The following is a 12,327-nucleotide window of genomic DNA, read 5'->3' on the forward strand; positions in this document are numbered from 1 at the left end:
TCTGGGTCTGGCCTTTGTCTAAGTGGAGGACTGTGTGAGGAACAGGAAATGGCCTAGAAGAGGGGAGGCTGGAGGAGCCACTGATGTTTGTTCTCTCTCCCTTAGGATGACCCAGGATAAGGGGAATTTGGAGCAAGATAATTGTAATTTTCCTTTACTTGCTCAAGTGTTGGACTCTGAGGCAGAGTGAATGGATGGAGGCCATCCCTATTGTCCCAACTCACTCCTCTCACACTGCCTGGTAGCCATGGCATTAGTTATGCTCCTTTTGTGTTTTTAAGGCTTTGTTTGCAGCCCTAGGTCCTAGAAATTTTCTTTTTGTTTTTCTTTAAAAGGAAAGTTTGAGTGCGGAAGTTGATGACTTTGGTGCTCTTTGCCCCAGGCAAGTGAGATGTGCTATTATAGCAAGCTAGCAGTTAGAAGAGTGTTGCACTGTCTTCCTCACCAATTATCTGGTTCCCTCGCCAGGGATAAAGTGCAGCCTGTGGTTTCAGGTTGGAATCAGGATTAGTGTCTCATAAAAGAGAGTGGCCTGCTTGTTACTGTATTGTTGCCAAGACAAGGGACATGACTCAGAAGAAAAGAAAAAAGGGATCTAACTTTTTTTTTAAAAAATGTTGCCTCTTTTCAACCTAAGCAGCTAGTCAAACAGTGGGGCTCTGGGGATTTTCCAGCTGGAAATAGAAATTGATAGTCTGTTACTCTCTTTGATGCAGTCTTGTTTATTTACAAGAAATGCACACAGTTCTGCTTCTCTGAATACAGGAGAAATCAAGAACAAAAGGAGCAGTATCTTAGCGTTCAGCCTCTGTAACCAGTAGACCCAGAAACTCTCTCTCTAGCTTTTTCCAGGATCTTACTGTACTCACAGGTATTACTTGGCTTTCTTGTTTTTTTCCGCTCCCTCTCTCTATCTTTGTCTGTTATCAGTTTGTGTGTTCTGCCTTTCTCTTCTTAGTGATGTTACAGTGTCAGCCAATCTGCGTTAGCAACCATGCAGTGCCATTCTCGACGGTATCACTTGAGAATCAGTACTTTTTGGAATGGTGTCAAAAATGTGATGTGCCCACCACTTTTTGGAAGGGATGCAGATAGCAAAATACTTCTCCTGCACTACAACAGTTGTATACCAATCAACCAGAAGTAACATTGTGGAGAATTAGGCCCTTGCCATCTTTGTAACTGTGAAGCCTTCCAATCCAGACAGGAGGCATCTGATTTCCTTGGAGAGCCCACATCTCACACCCATTCAGTTATGGCTCCTGTTTTGGGATCACCTGCGAGACAAAAGAGTGAGCAGTACATTCCATGAAAAGGTTCATGAAACATTCACAGCTCCTGCTGGCCTGGCAGTAAGAGGCAGGGCTTACGAGGGTGGAGAACTGAATTTTGGTGTTCTGCAATGCAGCACACTGTCATTCGACTACTGCCAGCCCATCTTTATGCTGGAGTCTGCTGTCCTCCTTAACACAAAAATGTTCTTCATTTTACAGGTATTGTGCATACAATAGCTGCTTCAAAAGCTCCCTCTGCTGGGTGTTCAGAATACTTCATTATGAGATTTCAAATCAAAGCCTTTTGATAGTACGGCACAAATTTCAATTGCTATTTTTGAGATTGTTATAAAATATTTCAAGAAATATATGGTTGAAGTCATTTAGATTCCTTTATTAGAGTAACATCAGTGAGAGATTTAATCTGTTAAGCCTGTAACCAGTAACTTTTACATGCAAAAAACAAGGCTTCCGGTATAATGCGATAAATGCGAATGTTACATTCTAGAACAGTGGTTTTTAACTTTTTTTCATTTGCAGACCCCTAAAAAATTTTGAATGAGGTGCAAACCCCTATGGAAATCTTAGATATAGTCTGCAAACACCTAGTGACCTGCAAACCACAGGTTGAAAATCACTGTTCTAGAACGATGATCACACAAATTATTAAATAATAATACTTGGCACTTACTTTTTGCTTTGTGTCATAGATGTACACAATGCAGTACAACAATAGAGTTGTAACAAAACAAATAAGGTTCTCATTCCTAGGTACTTACAACGTAAAGGCAGCAGGTATGGTACACAATACTATATAGTAATGTTTCTCAAGCAGGGAGGCATAACCCCCAAATGCAATCAGAAAGGTCATGAGTTGTTGAAAAGTTTATTATAATCTTAAGCAAAGCAAATCTCTCTCCCCCACACACCCATACCCTTCAAGGGAAGTATTCGCCGTCAACCTCTATGCGCATGCTTGCGTGCACACACCCCCACAGATGAGATAGTGTTAACATTATCCTCACTGATACATTTATTTTTTATTTTTATTTTTTTACTCTTATGGTAAATTTATAAGGGAATCATGAAAATGTTTGACTTTGAATAAAGAGTGTCCAACCTGAAAAGGGTGAGAAAGTCTACTATATGGTAACAAACAGACAGAAGGTTTGAATGGTCATTATAGACCAAAAACTTCCTGGTGAGTTTTTTTAGTAGGGTTTTATTTATTTACTGAATGAGGTGCTTGGCTTAAATTAGTTGGGAACCTGTTGCTAAACACATGGGGTGTCTTCCTGGAAAAATCATGGAGCAGGTCCTCAAGGAATCAATTCTGAAGCACTTACAGGACAGGAAAGTGATCAGGAACGGTCAGCATGGATTCACCAAGGCCAAGTCATGCCTGACTAATCTAATTGCCTTCTATGATGAGATAACTGGCTCTGTGGATGAGGGGAAAGCGGTGGACGTGTTGTTCCTTGACTTTAGCAAAGCTTTTGACACGGTCTCCCACAGTATTCTTGCCAGCAAGTTAAAGACGTATGGGCTGGATGAATGGACTATAAGGTGGATAGAAAGTTGGCTAGATTGTCGGGATCAGCGGGTAGTGATCAATGGCTCCATGTCTAGTTGGCAGCAGGTATCAAGTGGAGTGCTCCCAAGGTCGGTCCTCGGGTCGGTTTTGTTCAATATCTTCATAAATGATCTGGAGGATGGTGTGGATTGCACCCTCAGCAAGTTTGCAGATGACACTAAACTGGGAGGAGAGGTAAATACGCTGGAGGGTAGGGATAGGATACAGAGGGCCCTAGACAAGTTAGAGGATTGGGCCAAAAGAAATCTGATGAGGCTCAACAAGGACAAAGTGCAGAGTCCTGCACTTAGGACGGAAGAATCCCACGCACCCGCTACAGACTAGGAACCGAATGGCTCGGCAGCAGTTCTGCAGAAAAGGACCTAGGGGTTACAGTGGACGAGAAGCTGGATATGAGTCAACAGTGTGCCCTTGTTGCCAAGAAGGCCAATGGCATTTTGGGATGTATAAGTAGGGGCATTGCCAGAAGATCGAGGGACGTGATCGTTCCCCTCTATTCGACATTGGTGAGGCCTCATCTGGAGTACTGTGTCCAGTTTTGGGCCCCACACTACAAGAAGGATGTGGAAAAATTGGAAAGAGTCCAGCGGAGGGCAACAAAAATGATTAGGGGACTGGAACACATGACTTATGAGGAGAGGCTGAGGGAACTGGGATTGTTTAGTCTGCGGAAGAGAAGAATGAGGGGGGATTTGATAACTGCTTTCAACTACCTGAAAGGGGGTTCCAAAGAGGATGGATCTAGACTGTTCTCAGTGGTAGCTGATGACAGAACAAAGAGTAATGGTCTCAAGTTGCAGTGGGGAAGGTTTAGGTTGGATATTAGGAAAAACTTTTTCACTAGGAAGAGGGTGGTGAAATACTGGAATGCCTTACCTAGGGAGGTGGTGGAATCTCCTTCCTTAGAGGTTTTTAAGGTCAGGCTTGACAAAGCCCTGGCTGGGATGATTTAGTTGGGGATTGGTCCTGCTTTGAGCAGGGGGTTGGACTAGATGACTTCCTGAGGTCCCTTCCAACCCTGATATTCTATGATTCTATGAGACAGGTACTCTGGACTGACAAAATAGACAAATGGAGAGACTGTGGACAGAGCCTAGTTAAGTCCTTAAATGATGTATTTAAGGGTGATTGAGAAAGTAAGAACTATAGGAGATCACTTCATCCTTCACCAAAAAACAGTTTAACAGCTGTGTTTTACAGCACACAGCAACATTACTCAACATTTCAGAAGAGGAAAAAAAGCCTTTCCTATTCAACTGTAATTGCAGGGAAAACTTAGGCAGGCAGCTTGTAATGATCTGCGTTGAAATGTAGTGAGGATATTAAGATTTACACTTCTACTGTTATTAAAGGGCCAGTAGAACTTTTTATATCCACATAAGTTTAATCTGAAAAATAATACGTGGAGAAGTGCAATGCCTCTTACTGCCATTCAGCTATTGCCTTAAAGGGAATAATGCCACCTACTGAATGACCAACTGATATTAAATGTGACAGCCTTTGAAGTGGCCTTGGAAAAACAGTTTACCAGAATTACAACTACCTCAAAGATAAGGATTTGTATGGATTATGAGAGCGTTTCCCTACTGGCCTTATTTTTTTCACCATCAAAGCATCTCACAGATGGTTTGGAGTTGGTACACAGTTCATCCTTCCTAACAATTTGCAGTTGGTGCTTCTGGCTATTTTTTTGCTGGCTCAAAGGAAAATCATAAATAAAATGCAATACTATAATAATTCCCAGAAAAAAAATATATTAAGATGGAGTTAAGGTTGAGAGCATATATCAATGATTTAGGATAAAAACATTACAGAGATGTTGTCATTTCCCCCAGGCAATTGTGAGCTGAGATTAAATTTAAACGAAATCCAAGTGTGTTAAGGTATGGTAATGCACATTAAGTAACCCAAGCATGCTTAATTTTGTCCTGTAATAACACCATGCAATGATCATATGGTTGCTTATGAAATTTGCAGAGGATGCTGTGCCCACAAGGGCTGGGGGGAGATACCAGCGAAAGGAGGACACTCAGGCCTAAGAATAGTAAACTATGCTTTATTGAAGGAAGGAAGAACTTACGCTCCAATCTGCGCGGGGAGCCCCCACGTCACGCCGAGGGGCTGCAGGGGACTCTGGCCGTTCGGGACAGCTGACCAGGCAGGACTCCGCCGGGTGGGGGAGTCCTCTGCGGCACTATATTCTCCCCGCTTATCTTGGGGTTACATAGGGTCACAGCTGGCTACATATTTATATGTACGATTTATGCTTATTACATAAACTGACTCGTTTACAGGCAAAAATATGCTGAGCTATGCTACAATGTCTTTTGGCAGGGTCTGTTGGACTAAGTTCATTGAAACTGCCTGCATCCTCCGCTTACACCCAGTCACATACTCAGTCCACCACTTAGCTCCTTGCCAGTCTTCCGCAACCTTACCCCTACAGATGCCAAGCTGGGAGGGGTTGTAAACACTTCGGAGGACAGGATTAGAATTCAAAACAACCTTGACAAATTGGAGAATTGGTCTGAAATAAACAAGATGAAATTCAGTAAAGCCAAGTGCAAAGTACTTCACTTAGGAAGAAAAAAAATCAAATGAGCAGCTGCAAAATGGGGAATACATGGGTAGGCAGTAATACTGATGAAAAGGATCTGGGGCAGGAGTAATCAATTAGTTTTTGTCAAAGTCCAAATTTCTTGGTGAAGGCCCAGACTCTAGAGAAAATAATTAAAAAAACAACGCAACAATAATAGTAAGTAAATTGAAAGATTTTGGGGTCCATTCAAAAGAGTCTGGCAGTCCAGATTTGGCCTGCGGTCTGCCTATTGACTACTCATCTGGGGCTTATAGTGGATTACAAATTGAACATGAGTCAACAATGTGATGCAGTTATGGAAAAGACTCATATACTTTTGGGGTGTTTTAACCAGGGTGTCATATATTAGACCAGGGAGGTAATTATCTTGCTCTGCCCAGCACTGGTAAGGCTTCAGCTGGAATACTGTGTACAGTTCTGGGCATGACAGTTTAAGAAAGATGTGGACAAATTGGAGAGAGTCCCGAGGACAGCAACAAAAATGATAAGACGTTTAGAAAACCTGACCTCTGAGGAAAAGTTTAAAAGAACTGGGCATATTTAGTCTTGAGAAAAGACTGAGAGGGGGACCTGATAATCTTCAAATATGTTAATGGCTGTTACAAAGAGTACTCTGTGTCTACTGAAGGTAGGACAAGAGGAAATCTGCTTAATCTATAGTAAGAGTGATTTAGGTTAGAGATATTAGAAAAAGCTTTCTAACTATAAGCATAGTTAAGCTCTGGAATGGTCTTCCAAGGGAGTTTGTGGAATCCCTGTCATTGAAGGTTTTTAACAACAGGTTAGACAAACACTTGTGAGGGATGGTCTATGTATATCTGGTACTGCCTCATTTCAGGGGGCTGGACTAGATGACCTCTTGAGGTCTCTTCCAGCTCTACATTTCTATGATTGTATGATAATCACAAAACTGAAAAGAATTCAGAGCCATTGGTGCAAATGCAGCGAACCTAAGGTGACTAGTTCTAAACACTAACAAAAAATGAGTGAAGTCTATGATTATTAATAACCTTATTCATTTGTATTGCAGTAACACTCAAAAACTCTGATCAGGGTTCTGTTGTGCAAGGGGGTATATAAATATCACAGTCACTTTGAGCAGTTTGTAGCAGAGAATACTTTATTTCAGTACAAGTGAGGTAACAGAAAAAGATTTTTTCCAACCGTTTTCTTCCTGTCAAGGCCTAAATAACACCAACTACGTTCACCTCATTTTGCTCATCCGATAAGGGTGCATGGCTTTTCAAGAACATTGCCTGCATACTTGACAGTTCAAAAAGCATTCTTTAAAATGAAGAGCTCATTAGAAGCCCTATAGCACAAGTAGTTTATCTGAGACTGTTTGAAAGGAGCAGTGGTAAGGTTATTGTTAGTTTTTTATTTCTGTTACTAGTCCTCTCAGGATTCATTGTATTCCTTTTTTATTGGTGTCACTTTTCTCTTCTATTTCTTTCTTCACAAAAGGGAAAAAGGATTATCTGTGAAATGCTTTTTTCCTACAGACTGTGCCTGAATTAATGATTCAGGCAATTAAAATGCCTAGAAATGAACCTCTCTCATCTTCCTTTGTGAAGGTCAGCCAGTAAGAGATGTGAGTGGCAGAGAGGAAATTGCTAATGAACACAGGAAAGTGCATATCATTAGAGTTCTAATTAAGAAAATGTAAAACAGATTCCTAATTGACTACTGAGATACAAAGTCTGTTACTTGAAAAAGTACATCCTGTGAAACAAATTAATAGGTAGCCACCTTTTCCTTCTAATCCTGTAAGGTTGGCCATCATCCAATTATTACCAATCAATGAACACAAAGGCAGCTTTGACCTGTTTGTGGTGATAAAGCATTGCAAACAGCTACCCTCTAACCAGCTGTACAAGGCTGTTTTTCACTTTATTTTCAGTAATGTTTCCTTGAGATAAGAGGTATGCATTCAGACACGTAGTGTGATAGGATGTTCCTTAACCCAAGTGTCTCCTATATCAATACTTAATCCTCAACTACAAATGAAACAAACAAGAAAATTTAATGTTCCTTCTTCCAATTTAATACCTTCTCCCTTGCCTCTTGTGTTATGTTGCTTAAAAAGCTCCTTACATGTTGTTCCTTATGTCCGGAACAGCCTGTCGGTGTTCATCCACCAAACTCCCGTGCTCCTCCTTACAATCCACTTCTAAGAATCTCTCCTTTCTCCTTGTCATTAGTAACTGCAAACTCTCCATTCCCTGAGCTGTTGTCTTGTGTCTCATCTTCTGCTTGTTTATCACATCTCACTTAGACTGTAAAATCTTTGGAAGAGAGAGCATGTCTCTTAAATTGGCCTTACTCTGATCCCATTGAAATCAATGGGAATTTTGTCACTGACTTAGTTGAAGCAGGATTTAGGCCACTATGTGAGACTGTTGTGTAGTCCTACCATACTATCTAAATTATTATTATTGTCAATAACATTACAATATACATTATAACATGCCCACAGAGGCAATGCTCTAATATATGTGCCAGGATGAAAAAGAGGGAGCTGTATAACTTTTAAAAGGGAAAATTGTTATAATAGTCTGTCTCTCTTGTGTTTTCTGCTTAGATGTTGACCCCAGTGCAGATCAGATCAATTTGCCAAGCTATATTAGAATCTGGGAAGCAGTATGCCATGAAGAAGAGGAAACCATGCCCACTCATGTACTCTTATTATGGAACAGAATACCTTGGTGAGTAGAACACACCAACCACTTAGAAACCAAGGCATTGCTTTGACACCAAGGTAATAGAACACTTAGAAATAAGACATTGGCAGGCAAACAATATGTGCAGTCTGCTTTTCCTAACTAACAAATGGTCATACAGGTAAATGGACAAATATTGTATGTGGACCACCTAAAATGAATGCAGTGATTAATGCTAGTTATACATTATATATTCCCACTAGGCTCCAATATTTCCGTTCTGCAGAAAAACTTGTAATAAGGGAAAAATCCATAAACTTTGTGAGACTCCTCACTGAGTTGGGGCCTTTGCCTCTCTGAAGCGAGGCGTTTGCAGCTATTATGTATTTGTGAAATGCAGTAGAGAAATCTTTTATCTGCACTTTAATTTTCATTATTCTCAAATGTTGCCACTCTATAGTGAGAATGGGTGAATTCATACTGAGTTTTTCTTTAAATTTAGGAATCTGAAAGATGTAAGTGGTAACAAATCTTTGAGTTGCATGTATAAGACCTTTGCTCAACACAGTATTATAACAGTCAAAACAAGACAGAACACCCAACACAGAAATTATTTCCAGTAGAAAGATGCAGTGTGGTGGATCTGTGAGCAAAAATAATTCTTCTTTTAACTATTTCTATTCTTTACAGGTGCAGCCCATGGCCTTTCATCCATCCTTCAGATGCTGCTGTCCTATTACGAATACCTTCAGCCTGCAGATCAGGAGCTTGTATGGCAGAGCATTGACTTTCTTATGGACCAAGAACAAAACAGCAACTGGCCGCCTGAACTGGGAGAGACAATTGAGCGGGAGAATGAGCTTGTGCACTGGTGTCATGGAGCTCCAGGTCCTTTTCAAATTGATGCTGTGAAGTAGCCAGATGTTACCAATTACAATGCTTTTCACACTAAATGATTCCATTGAGAAAATAACGTCAGGTCAAATTTTACTGATTTTACCGTTTATGTCAAGCAGGAAAATTGTTCGTGCTTTCTTCAGTTAAGTTTTGTTTATTACTGTCGTGGGTGGAAGATCAGGCAATGAAGGAAAACTCTGAGATACTTTCAAATATGTTGTTATAAAAGCCATTAAAATCCAATAGTACAATATGTCACCTAATGACCTAGCTGTAATGCCCTGTACTCTAAGAAGCCCATGTATGATCTCTGTATTCCAAGCTCTTGCTCCCATGAGTGGAGGGACTTCAGTGCATGATATATATGAGTTACAAGGCAAGTCCTGGTTGACTAGAGAGTGAAGATGGCCTTAGTGTACTGAAAGGGACATAGCCAATGCCAGACTTACTATTTATGGGTGGGTCTGGAAAAGTTTTTGCCTCTTCCCCTCAAACATAGCCAATTTCTGTGTATTGCTATTGTACACTTATGCACAGATCTGACCTAAGGATTTTTTTATGGGAAGGAAAGTAGCAAATATGTCCAATGGCTGGAGATGGAACACCTACATGGGGAGGGCTCTGAGTTGCTCTAGAGAATTCTTTCCCAGGTATCTGCCTAGTGGGTCTTGCCCACATGCTCAGGGTCTAACTGATCACCGTATTTGGGGTTGGGAAAGAATTGGCAGAGACCGGGGGGGCGAGGGCGGAAAAGGTGGGGTTTTGCCTTCCTCTGGGGCATGGGTCACTTGCCAGTTTAAACTAGTGGAAATGGTGGATTCGCTGTAACTTGAAGTCTTTGAACCATGATTTTAGGACTTCATTAACTCAGCCAGAGGTTAGAGGTCTATTACCGGAGTAGGTGGGTGAGATTCTGTGGCCTGCAATGGGTAGGAGAACAGATTAGATGATCATGATGGTCCCTTCTGGCCTTAAAGTCTATGATCTATGAGTATGCACTAGCAAAATGTTAATTGTGGAATTTCCCCAAATTTAAGAGCTCTGGGGAAGAGGAGAAGCTTCTGTCTGAGTTCCATGCTGACCCCAGCTGAGGCTCTCACTCTTGCTTTAGCAGTGTTTGCTTGTGCTATTGTATATTGAAATTACTTCCCACCAGGATATAGCAGCTAACTGTTCTTACTGGCTTTGTAACCTAAACCTAGGAGATAACAGCAAAAATTGACACCGTGCTCCAGGACCATTCACTTTGTTAAACAAAGTTCAGGAGCAGAGACCCATGTATTTTAAATGTGTTCTTTCTAAATTGTAAACAGTGCAACATAATTAGAGCCCTTAACTGTACATTCTGCTGGAACTTTATCTTTTCCTGACATGTAGGGAGTGAAGGTCCCTCTTTCCTGATCCTTCCCTGTGGGTGAAGAGAAGTGAAACCAGCTTTGTTCAGTTAATTTCTCTCTTGGAAAGAAAGAAATTTAGACTCCAATTGGAGTTTGGTCCACTGTGTGAGTGCTGGTGATAACCGTGTGGCAGAGGCCCCTTTGGCAGTCTCATCTGCCCTCTGCCCACTAATCCATCTCCTGGCCAGTACTTCTAACACTACAAACCTGGAAGAAATTTCAAACGGCCACAATCTCATTATGGAACAGCCGACTGGATGAAAGTTTCTTGCCTCCTCCTCAAAGGCGAATATTCCCCACAATATTATATGAGTTTGTGGTGCAGGATGGGCAGTATTTAGTCCTGTCCCAGGGACTGACTGATAGTCTGCTACCTCACAACACAGCAGGGCTAGAGCTGGATGATTTATACCATTAGAAAACAGGGGCTTTCCAGTGGGATACAGCACTTACTCTTAGCTCTTGGAGCACCAAGATATCAAGTGGTTAAAATTGGGATGTTTAATGGAAAATTATTTGAGGTAATTTTTAGAGCCTTCTAAATGTTCTGATTTTCCTTTCCCTGGGAGTCCTCTATATTGTGCCCTTCATCAATCATGAGTAATGCAGCCATTTCAATGCCACACCACTATATATTTTGTATACGTCACTGAGAGCTATTTTAAACAGTTTTTTTGAGAACCTGAATTTTTAAAATTCAGGCTGCATTTGTATCCCTTCTTATGTAGCATCTGTCTTTTAGTTACTGTGAATCCAACTGCACAATGATCACATGGAAATTATAACTAATAAAACCAAATCACCTCTAAAAATTACTTTAAATGGCTTTTTCATACATAAAAAGGACATGACTGACAGCCAGCATCTCAGGATCTGCCAGGGCTAGAATAAAGTGCAATGAGTCCCATTGGAAAGAGGGTTAGTTCCTATTTCTAGCTCTGTTGAAATGAGAACTACTGGGTCTTAAACCTGTCACTGTTGCAAGACTAATTATTGTCCATCCTCAATCTTGGGTCAATGTGATATGGTGCAAGAACTCCACATTTTTGGGAGAGAAGGAAATGTCTTGTCTTGTGGCTGGCTGATTTAAACACAGACATGTGGCTGCTGTTTTAAGCTGCCCAGGGGTTTGGAATGTTAGTCCTGGAATGAGGTGAGCTAGTGGGGTGACTGCATGTGAGGCTTTCAAAGGTGCATGATAAATGCAATGTATCACACGGCTCTCAATTGACCAGACTGCTGCCACCCTCACCTATGTGGCGTGTACACTCGGGTGAATATATATCATAGATGAGAATTTCCATATTCTTATGTATTGATCATATAACATTTTACCAGCTTGACTGTACTTATAAAAAGAAAACTGATTTCTCTGCTGTTTCCCTAGGTATTGCATACCTGTTTGCTAAAGCTTATCTGATTTCCAAGAAGCCCCAGTATCTTGACACTTGTATCCGCTGTGGGGAACTGACATGGCAGAAGGGCCTGCTGAAGAAGGGACCTGGAATTTGCCATGGAGTGGCTGGTAGTGCCTATGTGTTCCTACTCCTATATAGGCTTACTGGAAACTCTAAATACATCTATAGAGCACAAAGGTTAGTATTCTCACCATTCAGCAACACCTCACTTAGCTTTGGGGTTTATTATTATAGAGTTTGGTGAAATACAAAGAACACTCTCTCAGAACCTTGCATAGTCTATGGCAGGGATCTCAAACTCAAATCGCCACGAGGGCCACATGAGGACTAGTACACTGAGTACTAGTACGCATCACTGACACCTCACCCCCCGCTGTCCCCGGCCCCGCCCCCACTCCACCCCTTCCATGAGGCCCTGCTCCACCTCTTCCCACCCCTTCCCCAAATCCCCGCCCTGCCTCTTCTCCGCCTCCTCCCCTGAGCGCGTG

At 41.5% G+C, this 12,327-nt stretch overlaps 1 protein-coding gene across 1 annotated transcript in view; it reads left to right on the forward strand.

Annotated features, from left to right (window-relative positions):
• Window positions 1-12,327, forward strand: part of LANCL3 (LanC like family member 3) — a 48,700-nt gene that overhangs the window by 26,224 nt on the left and 10,149 nt on the right. Inside the window, exons 2-4 of the mRNA XM_073358123.2 lie at window positions 8,049-8,172; window positions 8,818-9,015; window positions 11,809-12,016. Of these exons, the coding sequence (XP_073214224.2) occupies window positions 8,049-8,172; window positions 8,818-9,015; window positions 11,809-12,016 (530 nt within the window). The remainder of the gene's footprint in view (window positions 1-8,048; window positions 8,173-8,817; window positions 9,016-11,808; window positions 12,017-12,327) is intronic.

This window comes from Lepidochelys kempii, chromosome 1 (assembly GCF_965140285.1).
Source record: "Lepidochelys kempii isolate rLepKem1 chromosome 1, rLepKem1.hap1, whole genome shotgun sequence".
Taxonomy (NCBI): Eukaryota; Metazoa; Chordata; order Testudines; family Cheloniidae; genus Lepidochelys; species Lepidochelys kempii.